Source organism: Peromyscus eremicus, chromosome 4, assembly GCF_949786415.1.
Source record: "Peromyscus eremicus chromosome 4, PerEre_H2_v1, whole genome shotgun sequence".
In the NCBI taxonomy this organism is placed as follows: domain Eukaryota; kingdom Metazoa; phylum Chordata; class Mammalia; order Rodentia; family Cricetidae; genus Peromyscus; species Peromyscus eremicus.
Window position 1 is genome coordinate 50,470,073 of NC_081419.1, and position 23,650 is coordinate 50,493,722.

A 23,650-nucleotide genomic window follows, 5' to 3' on the forward strand; every position below is an offset into this window, starting at 1 on the left:
AACCAGAAGCTTTTACAGTTAGATTCATAACCAGGAAGCCTCAGAGATGTATGAAGCCACCTGTGTATAGAAGGGACAGGATCACTGGAGTTGAAGTCCAGAAGTGGCAAGTTCACAGCCAGCTTTAGCTGTGTGTTTCCAGGGACCTGATGTATGATAGCCCCATTTCCCTGGCTGGCCAATGCTCTGGGTTAAGTACAGGAGTTCCATGGTCTCACAGCCCCTCGCCCATCAGCAGGTCTACGTAAAGAACGTAGGAGCTCTCAGGGCGTGCCATTTTGAATGGGACCACATTGACATCCTTTGGTCTATGCTTGTTCTAAGTGGTGTGACGCCCACACACTGTCCTTTCAGTGGGTGGGGTCTGCTGGATGCCAGTCACGTGAAGAAAATGTTGAAATGGGTGAGTTCAAGGAGTCACAGCCATTCTAAACAAACCTGTCTCCCCTCTGCTGGTTTTTAAAGTTTAGCACTCATCTCCCCCTTTAACTCTATTATAATATTAAAAGCACCAACCCGCCTGAAATTTGTCATTGATAACGGGCAAATATAACGTTTAAGTGTGTATATTTGCATTGAGGTTTAAAGTGTTTCTTAAAACTAATGCTGACTTTCATCTCTCTCCATTGTCACGGATTTCAAAGGAGAAGTAGAGACGAACTCACCAATGTATTTTCACTGTAATTAACTCCTATTTGCAAAGGCAGGAGGGTGTTGATATAAAGTGTTATAATCTCTATGCCAGGGTTTGGGGACTGCCATAACAAATCGCCACTCACTGGGTAGACCAGATAATCAAATCACTGAGCCCTGTGTGCTGTAGTCCAGACCTCCAGTGTGAGCCTCTGGGGTAAGATGGAGGAAGGCTCAGCAGAATCGTGGGGCTTCTGGAGGCTCAAGGGGGCTTTTTTTTTTTTTTTTTTTTTTTGCTTGCTGACATTCTGCCTTCCATTCTTACATCTTATAACACAACCCCCAAGAACACGAGGCTGGCTGGTCTCCACATTTTGCCCTTAACCTTAACCACGCTCATATCATTCTTTTGCCATGTAACGAGGTACGTACAGGCTCCGGGGATAAAGATGTGTGCATCTTTTGGGGAATCTTTGGTAAGGAGCCCCAGCCTACTAAAGCTCCAAAGAAATAAAATAAAAAATAAAATCATGCTTTTCCAAAGTGTCACAAACAGCATTGTATCCATGGCTCTTCCACCACCTTTGACCGGACACGTTTGGAAAGGGCATTGCCAGATATGTGGGGTAATGAAGTTAGGGGGTTCCGTTTTGTAGAAACAGAACTCCTCCATAGATCCATCCACAGAATGTGTTTTATATGAAGAACGCCATCTAGGTCCTGGAGCTGTTCTGACTGGTACAGACTCTTGACGATGGCACAGTTTTCTCAGAAAAGAGACGCGCACCAGCTGCCTCTCTTGGGTTCTAGGAGCTCGAGTGCAGGAAGCTACCTGTGAAAATAATGGCAAACCAACAAAAGAGCGCTGCTGAGGAAGAGTCTTCAGGACACGGGAGAACAGGGAGCAGCTCATTCCCAAATCAATACTTTATCCACGGCCCGGGGCAGGTCGCTGTGACCTCCGAGTGTTTACCTTCTTCCTTCCCGGCTCTGACGTTTGCTATGCTTCGACCAGCTGCCTTTCCCCTTCTCATTAAGCTACAGACATTGAATCATTCCTGTTTGGTTCTTTTTTGTTTCTTCTTTTCATTTTTTTTAAACAATTTATATTTAAATGTTGGCAAACTGAATGGTCCAATTTTGCCCTTTGAATGCCCGTGCATTCAAGTTCCTTAGGCAGCTTTTATCTCTCTTTCTTTTTTTTAAATTCTATTTTGAGTTTCATAAAAATTGGTATTTCTTATTATCCCCAACCCATAATTTTCGTTACTGAATTTTTTGTTTAATTTTCTTTTGCCTTAACATTTTATTTTTCAGACACCTCTCATTGAGCCTCTCGCTCCTCTCCGTCCTGCTAACACCATTACCAAGGTAATGGGATGTAGGTGGGTTGATGAGCCATCCAAGCTCGCTTCTTAAGTACCACTGGAGGTGGTTCCTGTGTCAGAGCTTCACGTCAAGGCCCCTCACATCCACTTCCTAGAGTCAATAAATATGCAGCATGTCTCAGTTCTCGACATAAAACAGTGACATGTCACAGGAGTGAGCAATGTAAATATGTATGAGTGAGTTGTGTTTTTCTCTCAGGACTCTGATTAGAAAGTGGTCTAAGAATTCATTGGGTCTATTTCCCTTCCCTAAACTCTCCTCTTCCCTCTCCTCCTCCCATCTGATTAAAACCCAGGTCCCTTCAGAGAAGATCCTCAGAGCTGGAAAGATTTTACGAATTGCCATTCTCTCTCGAGCTCCCCACATGATAAGAGACAGAAAATACCACCTGAAGACGTACAGGTATGTTTGCCCGTTCTAACGGCTTGGCCCCTCTGATTCATGGTTTATGAAAGTGGGACAAAGAGCCTCTGTTTGTCGGTCCCCCTGGGTTCCCTCCTAAACTTGATTCAGCCTCAGCATTCCAGGCTAATGTGTGCAGGCATGCACGGAGAGGAGAGACTTCCCGTGTTTCCGGTAGCCAGCATCTTTCAGTGGATCGGCTAAGTTCAGTGAGCATTTACCCAGTGCAAACTTCCGCTCCAATGATGATACAGGCCACTTCCCACATGTCATCTCAGCTTCTCTCTACCATTTCCCTGCTAGAAAGGCCTATCTAGGTGTGTGTTCATATCTCAGTTGACAAAACTGACCCAGGGCAAAGAGGTCAAATAGCTTCCCTTCACTAAGTCAGGTCTAGTGAGTCACAAGATTTAAACCGAGGATGGTTGATCTCCAAATTCAGTGACTTTTTTTTTTAAGTCATAGTGTTAAAAGCTCTGAGGGTTCAGAAGTAAACATAATATTCAAAGTCTTTTATGGGGTTTGTTTTCTAGTAAAGTTTTATTTTAGCAAGATACTTAACCCGGGGTGTTGGGGGGGAGGCTGCACTTGCTGAACTGGAGGAGGACATTGGGTGACCTGCTCTATCACTGTCCATCTTATTCCTTTGAGGCAGGGTCTCTCACTAAACCTGGAGCTAGGCTGGCAACCAGCAAGCCCCCAGGATTCTCCTGTCCCTTCCTGTCACAGCACTGGAGTGACAGGCATGTGCCTGGCCAAACCTAACTTTTTACACTGGGAATTCACACTCAGGTCCTCATACTTGTGTGGCAGACGTCCTTGCTCACTGAGCCAGCTCCCCAACGCCATGTTTTCACTAGCTGACTATTTTCAGAGTCTGTAAGTCAATGACATCTGTAAGTCTTGTTCTGCAGCTCTGAAAGTTAATCTGTCTGGAATCTATGGCTCATGCACACCATTATAGTTCTAAGGAAAGTCAAGATTTAAAACAAAGCCAAACAAAACTAAAACACGTGTATTACACATCCCCAGAGTTCAATCCTTTTAGCCCTTTGACTCTTTAGCTTTAAGTAAATCTTAGAATCTCTCGTGGCTGAAAAGATCTTTTTCTTCGAATGTTTTAATTATTTTTTTCCCTTAAGATGTGAGTATGCTCCCCCAACTATTGACTCGTGTTGGGAAAATTCCATTAACTATGTCATGTTCCGTGACAAATACTGGAAACTGCACGTCAGAAACTGATCTCTTCCTTGTGCCATCCTGCTGAGACTTAAACCCCTGACATGGAGGTGTTATGTCTGCTCCACACCCTATGACACAAATTAATGATCTGTTGGTGATGACCAGTGGACTCCCCTGGAAGTCACGGACACGGTTTCTTTTTCTGCAGCAGTTTGAGTTCTTGCCCCAGATCTACACTAGCAAGCTCCGCCCCCTCCCTCCTGCTCTTCATCCCATTATGTGATTGCCTCAGTGTCAGAGCGTGGAGGCCCCTCCAGGTTCAGTATCACCCCAATGCTATACTAGGGTGGTTGATGGTCAGTTCTGAAGTGCAGGTGTCGTTCAGTGGCAGGGATACCCAGGGACTCTGCTGTGTGCCTCTCTTACGTATTCTGGCTCCAAAGAACCTGTGCCTTTCCTAGAAACTCGATGTTATGAGTCATTTTTGCTCTTTGTGCTTTTCTTATTTTTTTTTTTAACTTTAAGAGCAGTCATTGAATAAAAAGCCAAATGAAAATTGATTTCTATACTCTTATAAGAACTTTTCCACTAATAAACTACCGAATTATAAGAGAAATGCTTGTTTATTTTGTATGTTTAGCTCAGAGGTGTTTGGTTAATTCAGAGTGAAGATGTAGATGTCTCTTCACCCTTTGAAACTGTAATTATGAGTGAAGCTGGCCTTCACAACGGTCCTCTCTGGGTCAGGGTCGGCACATCCCAGGAACTCTGATAAGATTTCAGAGATTCTAGAATATTGAACTAGAGAAGGTCTCCAAGGCCAGTACTTGTGCATTCTTTATTTCCCAGAGAAAGCAACAGAACCAGAGAGATGGCCAAAGTCACAGAGCTAATGAGTAGCAAATCTGCTGTTTTACCCCATAACTTCTCTCACTTCAAGGTTTTTCCCAAAGTGGCCCAGGACAAGGAATCTACTTCAGTTTATGCTAGAGTTCTTCAGGTTTGGCCCAGTCTCTGCTTATCCCCAGAGGCATGCAAAGGGAGGCAACCAATGAGTCAGGCCCAGCTGCACACAGCCATCTGCTCTGGGCCTCCCTGCCCTATTCCACTGTCCCTGGAGATCTGTCCCTAGGACTGCAAGACTCCACTTTCTCCCTTGTACACTCACACAAGGAACACCTGCCCTATTTTCTCACCTCACTCAGAGTTTCCTAATATGTAAGTGTATATAATTGTGTGTTTCCTAACTATGCACATAGTTTGTTTACCCAGACCGGCTCGCTGCAGGGGACAGCTTTGGGACTAACATGTGAACATACAGGGAGCATCTGTTGGTGTAAGATGACAGGTTCTGTAGACGTGCTAATGCTCATTACACTGAACCTTTTCGGAGAGATTTACAGTGCTAATTGCTTATTTCTCCCAACACTCCTCACACTGAGGTCTTCCGGGACCAGCTCACAGTGATAGACTTAGAAGGAATGGTAATGCTTTCCCTCCCCAGCCCTTTGAGCAGCTTGGTGCTCTGTGTCTAGTGTTCTTTTATTTACACGACCCTGTTTAGATGGTCCAAGAGCCTCGGGCTATATACTCTATAGCACTTTCTTTGCCTTGATACCTCTCATGGGGCCACGCTTTTCGGAAGATTCTCCTCTTGAAGACTGTCTCCCACTCTCTCTGCAAAGGGGTGACCTTTCCATCCTCCATGTCTCCTCATCTCCTTTAGACAATGCTGTGTTGGGACCGAGCTGGTAGACTGGATGATACAGCAAACGTCCTGTGTTCACTCCCGGACTCAAGCTGTTGGCATGTGGCAAGTTTTGCTGGAAGACGGTGTCCTCAACCACGGTAAGATGAGCCACAGGCTCTGGAAAACTCTCAAGACATGCAGAGTGTGTTTCCCTGGGTAAGCTATTGCTGAATACCCAAATGGACAAGAAAGAATTATGACCTCCTTAAGGAACGACCAATCTAGCATCTTCATTTAGCAATACAGATGCAGTGAGCGGCTGCTATTGATTGCTGTGTTCCACCACTGTACCTTCCTAACTTCCGAGAACGAAGGAAAGGGAAATGAAATTGCAACCGGAGTGCATCAACTCCAATTATGTTTATTAGTTTGCATTCGTGGTTCATTGATAGTGTGATTATCCTCCAAGCGTGGCATGGCGGTCCTGATACAGGGACAGAATGAAAGAGCAGTGAGATGTGTGGCCGGGCTGATGACATGAAGGTAAGTAATGAATGCAGAAGCTGCCTTTTCACCGCGCCACTGTCTGGGAGAGCCAATTTGTATACCCACGGGATGACCATATTTAAAATCAGAGCGGTGCTCTGCAATTGCTGTCTCTAGTAACTGCAGCAGCTCTCGCTGAACAGAAGAGCTATTCAGGGCTGGTGTGTGACTGAGGCTGAACTGCTCACACCACTTGTTTAAGACTACTTTGCTAAACATGAAAATATTCAAATCATCCGTTTCATTCGCCAGCACCTGGGAACGTGGGAAAAATAATTTTGCTGGAGTTTCTCAGACTTGAAATGTGTGCATACCAATCACCCGCGGGCTTTTGTTGGAAGCAAATTTCAACTTTGCAGGTCTGGGATGGATTCTGAGCATCTTGTTTTGCAGTAAGTGCCTGGATGTTGCTGCTGTCACCACTGCCGTCCCTATTGTGGGGATCTGCAAGGGTCTACCACTGCTCTTCGTCTTTGGAACATCTTGACAGTCCATGCTATGAAGGGACTAAATGACTTCCAGACATTTAGATGAGGGCTTCTAGCCCAGTTCACCCTCTCTTTCTAACAGAGACCTAAATCTTGTTGATCGCGTGGTTAGTATGTGTGAGCTCCTGGATTTGAGTCCCCGGCTTTGCCAAAAGAAAGGGAGGAAGTAGCTTTCTGAAAACCGAAACTGGAAGCAGATGACCACAGATTCCTTCGTGGAGTCTATGGCCCAGAAGATTGATTGGGTTGCTCTGTTCATATCTTTGTGCTCTTGGAACCTTTTTTTTTTTCTCCAAGTGGGGAGAGAAGTGTGTCTAACGGGTGCAGATAGCTAGCTAAGTTCTGACCTCCCAAAGGAATGCCTCTTGGAAGACCATTCTCCCAGAGCCACTCTGCAAGCCTTCTCTGACAGTTTGGGACACGCGCCCCACACTGTAGAAAATACCACTAAGGCATTATGTGCTTATTCCATAAAAGCTGGCAGGTGTTCAGAGGAGGCCTGGGGAGGCAAAATTGGGTGGGTCCAGGAGGCTGAGGCCCGAATGACTGCAGATGGGATGGTGTGGCTTCTAGCCGCCCCGCCTGAGTGAGGTGGAGTTGGAAGGGTTCAGGCTCTGTGCTGTGCTAATGCATGGCTGTCTTGCAGGACTCCGGCCCTGTGCTTCTGGCAGAGAGCTGTGGGGCAGAGCTTCAAGGCCCGGCTTCAAGGCCCGGCTGACCCTTGCCTCTATGTTTCCCACAGTGGACCAGGAACGCCATTTCCAAGACAAATATTTATTTTATCGATTTCTGGATGACGAGCATGAGGATGGCCCTTTGCCTACTGAGGAAGAGAAGAAGGAGTGTGATGAGGAACTCCAGGACACCATGCTGCTGCTGTCCCAGATGGGCCCTGATGCCCACATGAGGATGATCCTGCGCAAACCGTGAGTGAGAACTAGAGGCTCATCTAGCTGTCCCAGGCTGCTGCAGGCACATCTGGGGAGGGGCGCGAGGCTGGTGGCAAATGTCCTCCCCTTCCCTCGAGTCAGAGGAGGGATGACAAAGGGGTGATACTGCAGGGGTGTTTGTCTCTATTCTATTTTAAACTTTGACCCCCCCAAAACTCCACTTTCCACTCGCTTGAGTTTAAACTATAGATATTTAGCAGGTAGCTCAGGATCTCAAACTGGGGTGCCCATATCAATGACCTTTGGCCAAGGGCAAGCAGAAACTGTTCTGTTTCTATGCCAGGCTAAGGCAGCCCCTTTCTTCATAGTGCTAGAGGGCAGATGTCCTCAGAAGCAAAGCTCCCATGCCTGTGTCACATTCATTCATTCATTCGTTCATTCATTCATTCATTCTTTTGGTAACCCCTTCAAGGCCTCCATTCAGTCAGTGAGGCAGCTGGAAACCCCCTTGTCTGCCACGGCTGGCCACAAGCTGACAATCACAACCTTGAGAGATTTAATTAGGGCAAAGAAGAAGAAAATAAAAAGTGTCACGCTCCTGTTAGATTCCAGGCATTCTACTAACCGGGCTGCTCCCGGCCTTTCTCAGTCCTCAGGGGGACCTTTGCAGTTGAGATGGCTTGGCACTGGATTTGGAAGCCCCACACACAGGCTTATATTTTCACGCTGGAAGTGAAACCTCCTTCCATCGTACCAACCAGTGCCAGGCAGCTATGCATGGCAACCCTGAGCCACTGGCTCGGCCGACCTCCCTTTATTACCAGGTCTCTGTGAGAACATTCAGTTTTACGTCTGCTATGCCCACTGGGAACTTTCCAAGAGAGAGTTGTCCCTCGGACCGGCTTCCCCAGCATCTGCCCCTTGGGCCAGTTCACAAGGGCCTCTGAGTGCAGCTTTATCACCTTCCCCCAGGACGCCTTCCCTTTCACTGGCCCGTACCCCAGGCAACACACGTCATTTTTGTCACACCATGTCCCCTTTGTCCAAACTCTCTCTTGGGGCTTAATCTCCCACACAGAGCATTTCAAAGGCCTTCCCCTCATCCCAGCTGGTACTGCCATCCTTAACTCTAGAACCATGGTTTTCAGCTCTTTCAGCCTCAATACTTTCTCTTCAAACAGAAATTTAATAGGAGGATCCAAAATATCAAATAGAAAAGCCAGAGTTTCGCTGACCTGAGCAGGAGTAGGGTCCAAGGAACCTGCCCAGCCAATTTATGCTCTGTCTGCCCTGAAGGATCATGGGGAGGGTGGCTGAGGGCACAAGAATTCCCCAGGGCTGTGGAAAAATCAAATGGATGAGGCCATCAGAAACCACGTTTTTCTCTCCATCAGACTGTCTCCCTTCCTCTTGGCCCACTCGTCCATCATCTGTCCTTCTTCGTCTTTTCCTGGACCAATCCCCTGTTGCTGTTCTCCTAGCTGTCACGTTCATTCAGGCCACCATCGTTCTGTGGTTCGGAGTCAGGCTGAGACAGACCCTAAGGCATCTGGAAATGTGTGGGGATGTTCCAGTTGTCAGGATAGGGGTGGACACCCAGGCTGTTGGCATCCATTGGGCAGAGGTGAAGACCAGGGTATACTGAAGGCATCCATGCCAAGGAACCCTGCCATGCCTGCCCTGTGAACAGCTCTCAGCGGCTGAGAAGCAGCTAACCACTGGGAGTCTCTGAAAGGCAATCACACCACACCAGTTTTCTTCACTAACCCCCTTATTATGCACCGACACTTATTAACCACCCTCTTGTTCTGAACATTGTGGAGCTGAGAAGCAGGAACATAAGGGTGGTCCTTCTTTCTGGAGCTCTGTGTGAGCAGAAGACAGCTCTTAAGAGCCATGGGCGTTCATTCAATCAGGGCTGTACTACATCCTAGAGTGGACAAGACAGTGTGTGTTAGCATTCTGTGCTGTGGAGAGGGGGGCTCCCTAGAGTGAAATGGTCAGGCTATGTCCCTGTCTTCCATTGTTTCTATTGCTGTGAAGAGACACAATGACCACAGCAATTCTGATAAAGGAAAACATTTAATTGGGGTGGCTTACAGTTTCAGAGGTTTAGTCCATTATCATCATGGTGGGACATGGCAGCATGCAGGCAGACATGGTTCTGGAAAAGGAGCTGATCCACAGGCAACAGGAAGTTCACTGTGTCACTGGGCATAGCTTGAGCATAGGAGACCTCAAAGCCCACCCCCACAATGAAACACTTCCTCTAACAAGGCCACACCTACTCCAACAAAGCCACACCTCCTAATATTGTCATTCCCTATGGGGGCCATTTTCTTTCAGACCACCAGCGCCCCCAGCCAGGAAGCCATCAATAAACATTTTTGAGTGAGTGAGTGAGTAATTTCAGAGCCCTGCCAATCCTCCCTCAGCTCTTCCTTCCACTGAATTCACTAATATTTTCAACCCTTACCAAGTGGATTAAAATGTAAGAAGAGTAAGTTGTTCATCTGAGGAGCTTGTAATCCAATGAGAGAAGAGCTCCCAAATTATATTCAAAAGGGACAGACATTTATGGAGTATGTGCTGTATGCTCCAGATTTTACGGCTAGGTTTCATGAGTTATCCCTAGAAATAGGATCCTCTGGGATGAGGGCTAAGAACTTATCTACCATGTGTGACTGAAGCTATGGGTTCACTTCCCAGCACCCCCAAAGAGAGACGGTGCTGCTTCCATTTTCTTCCACATAGCAATGGATTGCAAGAACACTAGGAACCCAAGTCTTCAAAGAAAATTCATTTCCCAAGCTTGGCTGCAGCTGACCTCTGGCTATTGGATGGCAGATTTTCACTTGGTGGTGTGGCTCAAGCCTGGCATCTGAGCACTCGAGAGGCTGAGGCAGGAAGATTTGGAGCTTGAGACAATCTTGGGCAATATAGCAAGTTTCAGACCAGTTTGGATTACATGTGGAGAGCCTGTCTCAAAAATAAAAAAAACAAACAAACAAACAAACAAAAAAAAAAAAAACAAGAAGACACCGATCCACTCATATTCCAAGATGTATTATTTGGGGATTTTCTTCCCATCTTCCCAATTTTGTTTTGTTTTTTTAATTTGGCAAACATTAGAATTGGACTGGCAATGCTCCTTTTGGCATATGTTTTTTTTTCCTATTTGAATGACAGCTTTAAGGGATGGTTCTACACACACACACACACACACACACATGCACACACACACACACTACCCCCCCCCCCAATTCCCCTGTTTTTTAGTTAGTTAGTTTTTCAATTTTCTAGTAATCTTTGGAGGTACCACTTGATTCTATTTAAGAGGGCAGAAAAGAAACCGATTTGGTGAAGAGTTACCGGCACCACCCAGTACCATGTCTGTCCTTGAAGGGACTGACGAAGCACTTTACTCTTGGAGACTGAGGCCACGTCCATAGGTCCTGGGGAGGTTGGCTCCTTAGGACCCAAACTGCCGAGTCATTAAGAAATGCAGAGCCATGGCTCTATGTCAGCTGGGCCAAGACCCCCAGTTTTTGAACTCAGCACAGCTGCATTTATAATAGTCCCCACTGCCAGAAAGGTTGCAGAACTCTGATAATTACTGGGAAAGAAATAACACAATATTCTTTGATGAGAAGATTACTCCGAGAATTTGATTGTATAATGAAGATGTTGCTTTGAAAGGTACTTCCCATTGTTCCGAGGCTGAGACTCGCTAGCTTAAAAAAAAAGTGTCACTTGTTTTGACAGGCTACTTAGAAAAATTCTCTGTTTATTACATTAACTGCAGCATTTTAACTGTCAAACTATGAAAGAATGTTCTGCAGTTTAAAAAACAGAATAGAGCTTCAGGGGGAATTTTTTTGGCACACTCTTGTTGCTATTGGTATTGAAAGAAAAAAAACATACATTCTGAATGTGAAATTAGCTTTTTATGTGGTGGCAGACAGAGTGACTCACAATGCCCATCGTGGTTGCGCAGGTGTGGACCTGGATGGCATTTGGGGGCAAATGCTACCGACTGGTGACAGGTTGATGGTGCTGCTGTTGTAGCGTTGAGACAGAGCCATCAAATACAAATGAACTCTCCGAGCTTGTTGTTTTGACTTTGCTTTGTTTATGAGTCTGAATGCAGGAGGTTACTCTACAAACATGGATAGAGCAGGGATGCTCATATGCAGAAGTGGGCACTTGGGTACAGTTAAGCAGGCACTTTGGATAGGAAGCCATGGACCAAAAGATACAGAGGTGCCCAGGTAAGTACAATATGGTAAAAGGTAAAGCCACCTGGAAACAAAGAGGCTTCCCAGAAAAAGGATTCTCCTGTCATCAAGCCTTCCAGCTCCCTCCATGAAGAGTGAGGCATCATGCCCCACTCTTTACAGTGGTCTCTCGGAGGCCTGCCTAAAGCAGGAGGGAAAGGAAGATTGTATTTTTCAAATTTCATTCTAGATCTGCAATTCTGAAACTTCCTAAATCCTAGAAGCATAAGTGGTTGAAAAAGAAAAGTCCATTGAGCCTGGAAAGAGGGGGTAAAACAGCACAGGAAAATTAGATCATCACACCAAAAATTGTTAGCAAGTTCTGGAGTCTTCCAAATGGGCCTGAAACTCATAAACTTAAATTCACTTATTTATGTGATCAGTGAAAGGTTTTTAGGCATCTGAGTCTGGAAAGGAAATGAGCACTAGGAAGAGGCATGGCTGTCCATCCCTGCCCGTTGATGGATCTAATGCCCAACAGCTCTACAGACTGAATGCTCTATACATTTGTTAGAGGGAACTCAAGGGCCTGTGTATTTTTTTTCTTAATTAGAAAATTTGTCTTTTAAAATACTATTATTCTCTCTCTCTCTCTCTCTCTCTCTCTCTCTCTCTCTCTCTCTCTCTCTCTCTCTCTCTCTCTCTCTCTCTTTCTGTGTGTGTATGTGTGTGTGTCCAGGTGCCTGCAGAGGCCAGAAGAGGGTATTGGATTCCCTGTGGGTTGCCTGATGGGTGGGTACTGGAAACTGAACTGAGGTCGTCTTGACCAGCAGGAAGCCCTCTTAACCAATGAGCCATCTCTCCATCCCCATTTGTCTGAACTGGATCTTCATTTGTTCAGACTGTTTTTGAGGATGTGAAATTTGAAATTTTAGGAAGGTACCTTTACTCTGTAGATCTCAAATTCTCTAGCCAAAAGCCATTGGTGGTTCTCACTTCTGGAGAGGAGGTACTCTCCAGGAGAACGTTCACCATCTGTCAGTCCATCTTCACAGGATGGTCAGAGGAAGGAGGAAGCATGGGTAGAGGAGCTGAAGCTATGAAACAGGACTGTACTGTGGGCCCTGCCCACAGTGTACCCTTCAGTGCTTGGCAGCCTCTGTTCTTACTGTGAAGGTTGCTGTGTCCTCATTGAAAGCTTAGAGATTTCCCTGCACAAGGGATTCCACTAAGTGGGTCATTTCTGGAATTACATCCCCCCTATAAAAGCAGTGTGCCATGTTCTCTTCACGTCTGCATACCCAAAAAAGCTCACTGAAGAGTGTGTGTGTGTGTGTGTGTGTGTGTGTGTGTGTGTGTGTGTGTGTTCAGGTGCCCGCAGAGGCCAGAAGAGGATATTGGATTCTCTGTGGGTTGCCTGATGTGGTACCGGGAACTGAACTGGGGTCCAGGGCAGCAGTGCTGTAGCTACATGCCTATACTTTAGGGTTCCTAGTAAGATAAGCTCAAGTTTTTAATCGCTTCTTATTTTTCAATCCCATCTATTTGTTGTAGAAAATTTGGGAACTACTAGGAGTTTCAAAAGAATGCATAGTACCTGCAGTCCTATCTCCCAGATATGAAATTACTATTAACATTTTTTGGGAGTTAGCTCTCTGGTGATTTTCAGGGTTTCTTCTTCTTCTTCTTCTTCTTCTTCTTCTTCTTCTTCTTCTTCTTCTTCTTCTTCTTCTTCTTCTTCTTCTCCTCCTTCTCCCTCTCCCTCTCCCTCTCCCTCTCCCTCTTCCCCTTCCCCTCCCCCTCCCCTCCCCCTCCTCCTCTGTAGCTGGGATTATCTCCTGGTCCTTCCTGGCCCACGGTCAGGACAAATCTCTCACTCACCAATCCCGCAGCTGCTCGGACCCAAATAAACACACAGATGCTTATATTATTTAAAAATTGTATGGCTGTGTGGCTAAGGCTTCTTGCTATCTAGTTCTTATGTCTTAAATTAACCCATTTCTATAAATCTATACCTTGCCACATGGCTCGTGGCTTACCAGTACTTTACATCCTGCTCCGCATGGCAGCAGCTGGCAAAGTCTCTCTGCCTCAGCCTTCCACCTTTCAGAATTTTCCTCCTCCTTGTCCCACCTACACTATGCTTCCTGCCTGGCTACTGGCCAATCAGCGTTTCATTTATCAATCAATCATAGCAACACTCCTCCTCCTCCTTCTTTTCTACAGTTAATGGTATGAGGGTCTTTAGGGCTGGGTTTTTAAAGTGTGGAATGTGCTGTCTGACCTCTGAATATCACTGCATGCATCATTTTGTGATTTTTGCACATGGGTTGATTCTGTGCTTCTTAGGAGCAACAAAGGCTATAATTGCCTCGGTGCTCTTCCTCTCAGAACAGAGGAGGAGCTTCCAGCCACGCAGGGGAAAAGCAGAGCAATAGGCCAGAAATATGCTGGGAAAATAAAGAGCTGCCTGACACTTAAGGAGTGTCCAAACCAGGAGCAGAGCTGAGCCAGTCAGACACAGGGAGGCCCGCTGTGCCATCTTTTGATATTAGAAGGAATGTACAGCCATCTCGGGGCACCATGGAAGAGCACGAAAGGAAGATGTGAGTGGTCAGTTATGCAGTATATTGACTTTTCTGAAGTTGAATTCTCTGATGACTATAGAGAATGGACTAGAGAGGCCAAGACTGAGAACAGCTAGATGTTTGTATGAGAATAAAATTAATGGTTTTTGGAGAATTTAATGATACCATTTGAAATACATGCATACAATCCAAGAGCCTGCTAAATAACTTGTCAGTAATATGGAGCGTGAGAGCCAGGATTCTATTCTCACACATTTGCCATTAATGCATCCAACATCTTTTGGGTACAAATCTCAAAGAATCTAATAATGCCTGCTAACCCTCTCCCTGCTTTCCAAGGGCTAAATGGAAGCACAGATGCAATTGTATTTAATGATAGGCAGCATTGATTAAGTACATGTGTGCTAGGTGCTGGGCTAAACAGTTCTTTAATTCAGTTCTCTCAAGCAACTCTGAGGTAGTTAACATACTTCCCACCTTATAGATTAGGAAACAGGAGCATAGGCAAAGTTGCCTATTGGTTATCCAGATCATGGTGGGCTATGAATTTGATCCAGATGTCTAACTGGAGCTGTGTTCCACCTGCCATGGTCCTAAAGGGACTCAGAATGGCTTTGTAAGTTATGTTTTGAGCGTTGGTGAAGAAATATGTCATGGAAATCAGATTTTAAAGTAGTTATCACAAGATTACCTCATCTCATTAAATCATTCCTCTATGAATCTGAAATAGGAGCATAACACATTCAATAAGTAGAATAGAACATGTAGAATAGAACAGAAGTGTACCGTCTACTATAAATAGAGTGGTCTACTTTGAGAGAGTCATAGAGGGTTATTATAATAATGGAGATTATTCTTTCTGTATATGCTTCTGGAGCCTATAATTCTCTTGTGTGCATCTCATGCACTGAGCTCCACTCTATGCTGCCAATAGCAGAGTCCACATGGTTATGTGGGTGTAACATTATCAAAACTGATTCCACAGAAATGAAATGCTTTACGATCAGTGTTTCATGATTAAATATAGGAGGCCCAACTAAATTTAGATTTCAGATAAACAATGCTTTCTTAAAACTGTATATGTTTCGTGCATTTTTTTGAGGCAGAATTTTATTGTGTAAGCCAGGATGGCTTCAAACTTATAGATACCTGCCTGCCTCTGTCTCTGGAGTGCTGGGACTAAAAGGGTGTACAACCATGCCTGGCTCTCATGCATCATTTTATTTGCCAAAACTGGTCCCTGACTTGAGATTATTAATTGACTTGTCTTCACAGCTGTCTAGAAGAGGTGCTAGAAAACTTAGGTAAGAAGAGAAACCACAGCTGTGAGGAGCCACCTTACTCTTCCAGAACCACACACAAGGCTTAGTGAGTCATATTTGAATAGCACTACGTAGTTTACATGGTGACCTCACATCCTTCTCCTCTTTGAAGCATTGAATACTTCTATAAACTCTACATGGCTAATTATAACTTTCTGTGTTCATAAGAAGAAATTGAGCTGAATGGATGTCAAGTGCTTTTCTTGTTTTATTCTTTCCTTCCTACAACATTGCTTCAGGTTTCTCCTTTCTAGTAGAGTTAATGAATTATGATGAAATGGCAGAAAAGGAGGAGGAGGAGGAGGAGGAGGAGGAGGAGGAGGAGGAGGAGGAGGAGAAAGAAAAAATGGGATAATTCAACTGTCCCTGACAAGAACTGACAGTTTACTGAGAAAAAAGTGAAGCTAACAATGTATCCCTACAGCATCTCTGAAAGTTTGTGTTTTCTATTGCCCCCAAGAGCAGAGGGTAAGCTTTGCCGTCTGGCTCCATCCTAATTGGTTTGTCCTCCACCACTTACTATTTGAGTATTTCACAGGAAAATACCAGTAGTTGTACTTCCTACAAAGTTTAATGTTAGGGTGGAGAGGTGGCTCAGTGGTTCAGGGGACTTACTGCTCTTATAGAGGACTGGGGTTTAGTTCTCACCCCTTCCTGGTGACTCACAATGGCCTGTAACTCCAGTTCCAGAGGGTCTGACACCCTCTTCTGGGTTTCTTGGGCACTGGGCACTGGACATGCACATGGTGCACACACACACTTAAAAATAAATAATGCTTTCTTTTTTAAACAGTAGAGTGTCCTTGTAAGACATGTTTCTTGGAAGAATATTAGGCATATTCTGTTCCTGAGCTCAACCAAACACCTTGTCCTAAAAGCACTTGGGGTGTAGAGTCTCTGACCTATGGGACTGGGGTCCCAGGTCTTATGGGATGGCACCCTTTCTTACAAACAGAAAGCTTTTGCTGTTTACTGGTCGCTTGTATTTATTTCTCACCTCCTAGAGAAGCATGAAGCCCCTCTGCATAGCTTTACAGTTAGAACGGAAGGTGCTATGTGCATCTAGCAAACGGCTCTGTGGTGAAGGGGAGATGGTGGCAGCTGGGCAGGCCACTTCACTGCTAGTCACAGGCAATGCCTCTGACATGTATGAAGAAGGGGACTGGGGGGGGTGGGAAAAGTGAGCAAATAAACAAACAACAGCAACAAACTGTTTCTCTAGACAAGGGCACAGACACCTGCCACACCTCCTTTTAAGGGGAGTAAGATTTATACACAGTCTCAAGAGCACCCAAAAGTGATGGGAAGTTAAAACACAACTTAAAAGTAGAGTGTCAGCTGGATCATGTGCTGAAGTCCTCCATCAGGAATAAACATTCCTCCAGAGGTAAACAAAGCACTTTATTGCAGTTTTAGAAGCTTAAACATGACCTGTGCTTGTATTTATAATGTTGACTTCTCTTAGTGGTGTCCACACAAATCAGGGTCTACCAGATGGCAGGTCTATTGGAATCTGTTCACTTTCTCAACTGCATATTGTACTTCCAGTCATGCCTACACACCACTTGGTAGATGGGTGAATCCCTCATTTTATCCACATCCCAATAGCTAAGGAACTCTGTCTCTGACCTTGATAAATTCCTTGATAAAACGGTATTTACCAGCAGCGTCCGATATCACCTGAGCCCTCCCATCCTTTAATGTATAAACCGCGTCTCCCTCCATCCCCGTTTATTATCTTGTCTGTAACTAGACATTGCTGCCAGAATGCAGCCCTGGCAGAAACTAGGCCTTTCCACAGCGGGATCCAGCAAATCCACATCAATGTGGCACCATGCAGGTTTGTAAAGAAGCAGGGATGCCTAACATCTCTCCCTGTGACATCTGGAGAAGGACAAGTAAAGACCAGGTACATTCACCAGCTGCCACTCAGAGCATCCAGAGAGTCAATTCACTTCCCCAGCCTTGTAGGTTCCTCTTCTGAAGGTCCATGGGAGTTATCTCCTCCCCCCTCTCACCCCCGTTTCCTTTTCCTCTTGAAAGCCAAATTGCCTTCAGTCCTTGGGACCCTTTTATTACCGTTTGAACAGGCTGGGGGCTGATTTGTAGGATCGCGTCTCCATTTTCCCCCCATCACCCCCATAAAGACCAAAGCATGAAAGGTGCCTAATGCCACGGTTTGCTACGAGAGACCCGCTTTTAAAAATATGACTTTGTTCAGTGGTTGTGGTAGGGAAGGTTCAGTTTTAGATGTTCTCGGGCGCTCTTTGAGGGCTTGGGGCAGATCAAGGGGAGGACCTCCATCTGACAGCAAGAGTGGAGAGATGAACCTTCCCAAAGGCGCGAGATGGCACAGCAGCCCTGAGCTGGTGGCCTTGGGAACAGCCCGGTAGGTGCGTTGCTCTTATTCCTATGGCCGACACTGAGGTATACTCAGGCTAGGAGAGGGACCCGCATTTTGATTTGCTTAGCTGGGCACAGATTGACTAGACTGATTTTAGCTCCATCTGGCCTTCTCCCTAGTATTTACCTCAACTGTCAATCCTAATGACATGTTGAGGCCCCAGAGGGACAGGGTCTTGGCACTGGGCAAATCTCTTCTGAATGTTTTTATCACTCTGTGAATTGTGAAGACTCATTTTTGAAAAGGTAAGTCTCTTCATGCCCTACAGTGCTGACTTCTCTTACCTCATTACAGCACTTGCTGTAAACAGGACCAAAGAGCTCCTGGGAGGCTAGGTCTGTTGCTAAATGGCAGTGACCTGCCGGGTCATTTCATTGAACACTTCAGACCACAGAGTTTTTTTGGTTGTTGTTGTTGCTGTAATGTTTTTCTTTTTTTCCACTCACTTGAAAGCTAGCCTGTGTTTAGACATTGTTCGATTTGGTTTCACCACAGTACCTGGTCAGTCCCTGCAGAAGATGTTATTTCCATAGGTTGGTTGCTAAGATAGATGACCGAGCCTGGAGCAGGCTGCCACACGGGTGTCTGTATTCCAGTGGTACCCCAGAGAGCCTCTCCTGAAAGCAGTAAGGTGGATCTTTCTACTCGGCTTCTTCCCAGCAGGCTGTGCTTTATGAGAGGTATATGGGGTCAGAGAGGTCACACCTCTACTTCCCTTTTATTGCCAAAATAAAGAGAGTTTCTCCAGCCTGAGGCCATTTCATACCCTCCCTGGGACAAGCACTGACCCTTTCTCAACTGTGTGTCTCTAAAACCATGAGCTCTGTCTACCTCTCCCAGGCTCCATCAGCCACCCTGAGAATCTTCTTTGGACATCATCTCAGAGAATAGGTTTTCTTCCCATGATAAACTCTTTTTGTCTGCTTCCCACTCTCCAAGAATTCTGGAAACTTCTGGTAAAGCTCACTATGGGGTATGGTGGTCACACCTGCTTGTTTCTCACTAGGCCATTCATACCACAGACGAAACCCTGGCCACAAAAGCTCCTAGCTCAACAGGTGCCGTTGACCTGATCACCTTCATCCACATCCCTCCCCCACACTCCCTTTGATGCAGAGTAACTGGCTGCATGTCATAACTCTCTGGACACACATTTTTCTATCGTTTGTGGAAAAGGATTGATTGTGTCCATCTAATTTCCTCCCTCTCCTGAGAATCAAAATACCTCCTTTTGCCCATGGAGGATATGTCCTAAGATGCTCCATGGATACTTGAAATTGTAGATGGTACCCAACTCTGTGTGTGTGTGTGTGTGTGTGTGTGTGTGTGTGTGAGAGAGAGAGAGAGAGGGGGGGGGATATCATCTATCATGTATTCATATATATATAATATATATATAATAGGATCTAGTATATAAGTTAGAAATAATAAAGTAAAGGTAAAGCAATCAGAATAATTTACTAGGAGTTATTTGGAATTTGTTTTTTGTTTTTTCGAGACAGGGTTTCTCTGTGTAGCTTTGTGTCTTTCCTGGAACTCACTTGGTAGCCCAGGCTGGCCTCGAACTCACAGAGATCTGCCTGCCTCTGCCTCCCGAGTGCTGGGATTAAAGGCGTGCACCACCACCGCCTGGCTATTTGGAATTTGTAAATTGTTTACTTCTGGAATTTTCCATCTGATAGTGTTTGACGTCAGCTGACTGCAGGCATGTGAAATTACAGAGAGCAAAAGCCCAGATAAGGAAGACAGCTGTTACTGTTTGTCATGGTGTAAATCAAACTGAAGTGTGCAATGGGCACCTTGTGTTATTCAGTGGGAAGGAAGATCACAGAGCATAAATCCCCATTTCCCTCAGGCCACAGAACGAGAACTGCTCCACGGCTCTGCGGGTATTGCCTCTAAATCCATCGTCAATTTCAAGAACTCCATTCTATGAGCCGTGATGAAAACTTGCCCTTATAATAATGCCTCCTGCCTTTGTGATATATTCCATGTATGCAGTGTTTCATGTGCCTTCAGTCACATGACCTTCACAGCCATCAGACTTAAGGCTGCCATCTTACAGATGCAGAAATAAACCACTAGACTGTTGGGGAAACAGAAAGTTCATAGGTTAGACCTCAACTCCAGTTTCTGCATCTAGTCTAGTACACAATGCCTTTTCGATACTGCTTCTCTTGAGAAGAGTCTAGAGTAGGAGCCGTTAAGCAAACAGCACTCCTCAAAGAGTTTTCTAAATTACCACAACAATCCAGCCTTGACAAGACAAAGGCTGCTGAGCCCAAGCGAGGAGACCTGAGGCGGAAAGAAGCATCCCAGGCAAAGGGAGCTGCGAGAAGTCTTGTGGACATGAAGTGTGGTGTGCCAATGGCTGGGGCAGAGAACAGGACTATCAGGAAAGCTTGACAGCAAATGATGACAGATGAATCTAGAACAGTAAATCAAGACCAGGCTTTAAAGAGCCTTCGTGGATGCTAAAGAAGTACTGGACACTGATCGTGGTCCAGGGAGCCACCTGAGGTCAGAAGAGGTTGCCGTCTGGAGATGAGTTAGATGCTACAGATGGGAGCTGGGGCCTTCCCCAGGGAGAGTGAACAGAGCAGATCCTTGGTGGCAGAGCACACTGAAGAGCAGACCAGGGAAGGCCGGGTTTAGGAAAGCAGGAAGGGGGCATGGCAACGCAGTGGGGGGGGAGAGAACTCAGGTAGGCCGCTGGTGTAGGACGCTAAACAAATAGAGCGCGTTTCAAGACAGTCTGGATGTCACCATCCTTACCTCTCCCCACACAGGCCCTAAGATTGATTGAAATGGCTCGACACTGGCCGAGTTTGAGTACGTTTCCTTGAAGATCTGACAGTTCACCATGTTTGAAATTCTAGATGAAATGTAATTACTTTTACTGTAATGAGATCTATAAATTCTACAGTCAGTATTTAAATCTAAATAATTTAACGTATTAAATTGAGTAATTTAAATAAATTTTAAAATTCTGAATTTTTAAAAAGACATCTGAATGAAGCAATAAAGATTTCATATTGCCACTATGTAAATATCCCTGAACGCCCCGGAGATCTGCTCCCCTAACTCCAATATTGAACCAGTCAAGATTTCAGAGCTGACTTGATACTTGTAAATCGCTCTTTTTGAGGTTGCGCCCCCACCTGCAGCTCAGTCCACACTGAGGAGGTGAGGTGGTCCAGTCACTCCTTTCGCTTCAGACAAGCATCTAGGAGCAACTGTGCTATTTGCAACCGAAGTCAAGAAGCAGGAACAGCAGGGCAGCTCCTCAAGCTCAAGAGCAGTAATCCTATTATGCCTACCTGAGCTTTCCCCCATGGATGCTCTATAGCCGTAGATGCATGGAGGTGACAGGATTGACTTTTAAATCCCCAAGGGTACTCGTTTCAAAATCCCCACATGTAAGTCAAGTGGTAGATTGGGCACTTGCTAAGAGGGCCTGACTCCTTTGGCACCCCTGTGGCCCTAGCTTCTCTTCAGTGTCTTTCGAGGGTCTGCACTCTTTAGGTGACACCACTAAACGCTAGTCCACTGTGCCATTGTGTCCCTCAGCGATGATCCTTAGCAGGAAATTAATGTGGTTGGCATCTCCCAAGTCCTGGATTTTGTATTTGTGCAGTCAGGATTAATAAACAGGTCTTCCTTTGATTCTTTGTAATAAGGACATAGTATTCTTTTGTCCATGACAAAGCTGTCCTTATGAAGGTCATGTGTAAGTTATGATGTTTTCTCCCCCCAGCTATCTCCAAGTAGGCCTGCCATTTACCTTGTGTGACAGTGTGTTTGCAAAATTATTTAATGCAGCTACCTGTTTCGGCATATTTACAACGTGGTTCTGAACACTCCACAACTGACTGAAGTTCCAGATGTCAGTTACTGGATTAAACACCATACTCTAAGTTTGTTTCACTTTGGCTTGAGTTTTGGGTAGCCTGTTGCTAGGTTTTGTTTTCCACATACACAAATAACTATGTAAGGACCTCAGCATCCACTGATGCTGCGTGAATCTCACATCTCTCTCAAGAAGGAATTATCTCTTGTTTTCCAGTGGGATGTCAAAGGGATGGTGTCTTAGTTACTTTTCTATATTGCTGTGATAAAACACCATACCAGCACAATTTATAAAAGAAAGAGTTTATTGGGGCCTACAGTTTCAGAGGGATAGAAAACGTGACCACCATGGTGGAAAGCATGCCCGCAGACAGGCAGGTATGACCCTGGAGCAGTAGCTGAGAACTCACATCTTGAAACAAGTCCACAAAGCAGAGAAAGATAACTGGGAATGGCATGGGCTTTTAAAACCTCAAACCCACTCCCCAGTGATATACCTCTTTCAACAAGACCACACCTCCTAATCCTTCCCAAACAGTTCTACCAACTGGAGACCAGGCATTCAGATATATGAGCCTGTGAGGGCCATTCTCATTCATCCCCACAGATGGTGAGTGTCAGTGTACACCGTTTCTCTCCTAACTTCCTAGTCTTCTCAGGATTAACAACCCAGCTATAGCTTTCAAGAACATGTTTGTCAGGCTTCCTTATATTGCAGCGAACAATAAAAACCCCAAATTACTGACTGAGCTTATTTTATAATTAATGTTATTGAATGCCATTTGTGGCTCCAAAATAATTTTAGACACAAAAGGCAGTTAGGAATTTATTCAGTCTTCTTATGTTAAAAATGACTCCTTACTCCATACATCAAAGGTATATTACTAACTTATATAGCACTAAGCTTTGGAATTAAAACAAAACAACAACAACAAAAAAAAAACAGTAACACAAATCATTAACCTTTTACGGACAGTGATAGTCCATGGAGCAGAGTTTCAGATGCGTGGACCTTCTTCCCTTTCCCTCTCTTAGAAATCCCAGACACCATGTTTTGTCTTGTTCTCACCCCATGGACACACCTCCTTAGGGTTGGGTAAAAAATCATTCCATATTTGAGCCTTCTGGGAGCAGCATCACATGTAGTCTTAGAACAGTGAGATCAGCAGTGTTACCCTTTTGTTAAGCTAAGATACCACACCCAGTTCAGGGATTGTGAATCCATTGTCAAGTTGATCAACCAAGTGTCCCTCATGTTAAAGAGGCAAGTTTTATCGTTACTGACTAAGGATGTAATAAGAGGCAATGTTTTACAATTATCTACAAAGTGCCAGGTGAGTTAACCAATGACCATGTAGAGGTGCTCTTCCTACTGAAATTGGAAGGGATGGGAGCCTGTGTCCACTCGACTTCTCCCATATCCTTCCCACTAGAGACCACATTCATTTCTAGTCCGTTTAGGAATTGTTCTGGCACAAGGTCTCCCTCAGTCAATATCTTTCCATGTAGAATAAACCACTGAACATGTTACTGACCACTGGCTCCATTTCCTTATCTGAAGCTTATGTAACAACACGTTTCATTATTGTCTTTCTTTATAGACCTGGCCAGAGGACTGTGGACGACCTAGAAATTATCTATGATGAACTTCTTCATATCAAAGCCTTATCCCATCTTTCTACCACAGTAAGTTCTCTTAATCAAGCTGCGGTGCATGGACATACATTCAAGCAACCACTGTCCACACAAAGAAAAATAAATTTAAAAAAAAAAATCACAGAACAACAACAAAAAACGGTATCCAAACCTAAGATATGACTCAGTGTGGGCATAGGTACAAGCCTGAGGACCTAAACTCTATTCCAGTAACCCACGTGGTAGAAGGAGAGAACAAATTCTCCTGACCTCCACATGTTCACCATGGCGTGCCATCACCCTACAAAATAAATAAATGTCACCAAGGGGCTGCCTGGTGGCAATGTGTTCTGAGCTTTTCTGTTGTTGTAGTGTAGACATTGAGATTCCAGCAGCAAGTCTAGTGAAAATAGTT

At 45.1% G+C, this 23,650-nt stretch overlaps 1 protein-coding gene across 6 annotated transcripts in view; it reads left to right on the top strand.

Moving 5' to 3' along the window:
• Rapgef4 (Rap guanine nucleotide exchange factor 4) overlaps positions 1–23,650 on the top strand; it is a 285,071-nt gene that overhangs the window by 197,396 nt on the left and 64,025 nt on the right. For 4 of the 6 annotated variants that reach the window (XM_059260693.1, XM_059260689.1, XM_059260691.1 and 1 more), the window contains 5 exons: positions 1,951–2,004; positions 2,318–2,424; positions 5,333–5,454; positions 7,073–7,256; positions 23,202–23,286. In XM_059260693.1, coding sequence (XP_059116676.1) covers positions 1,951–2,004; positions 2,318–2,424; positions 5,333–5,454; positions 7,073–7,256; positions 23,202–23,286 — 552 coding nt within the window. The remainder of the gene's footprint in view (positions 1–1,950; positions 2,005–2,317; positions 2,425–5,332; positions 5,455–7,072; positions 7,257–23,201; positions 23,287–23,650) is intronic. The other 2 variants (XM_059260690.1, XM_059260692.1) reach the window with 1 other exon arrangement.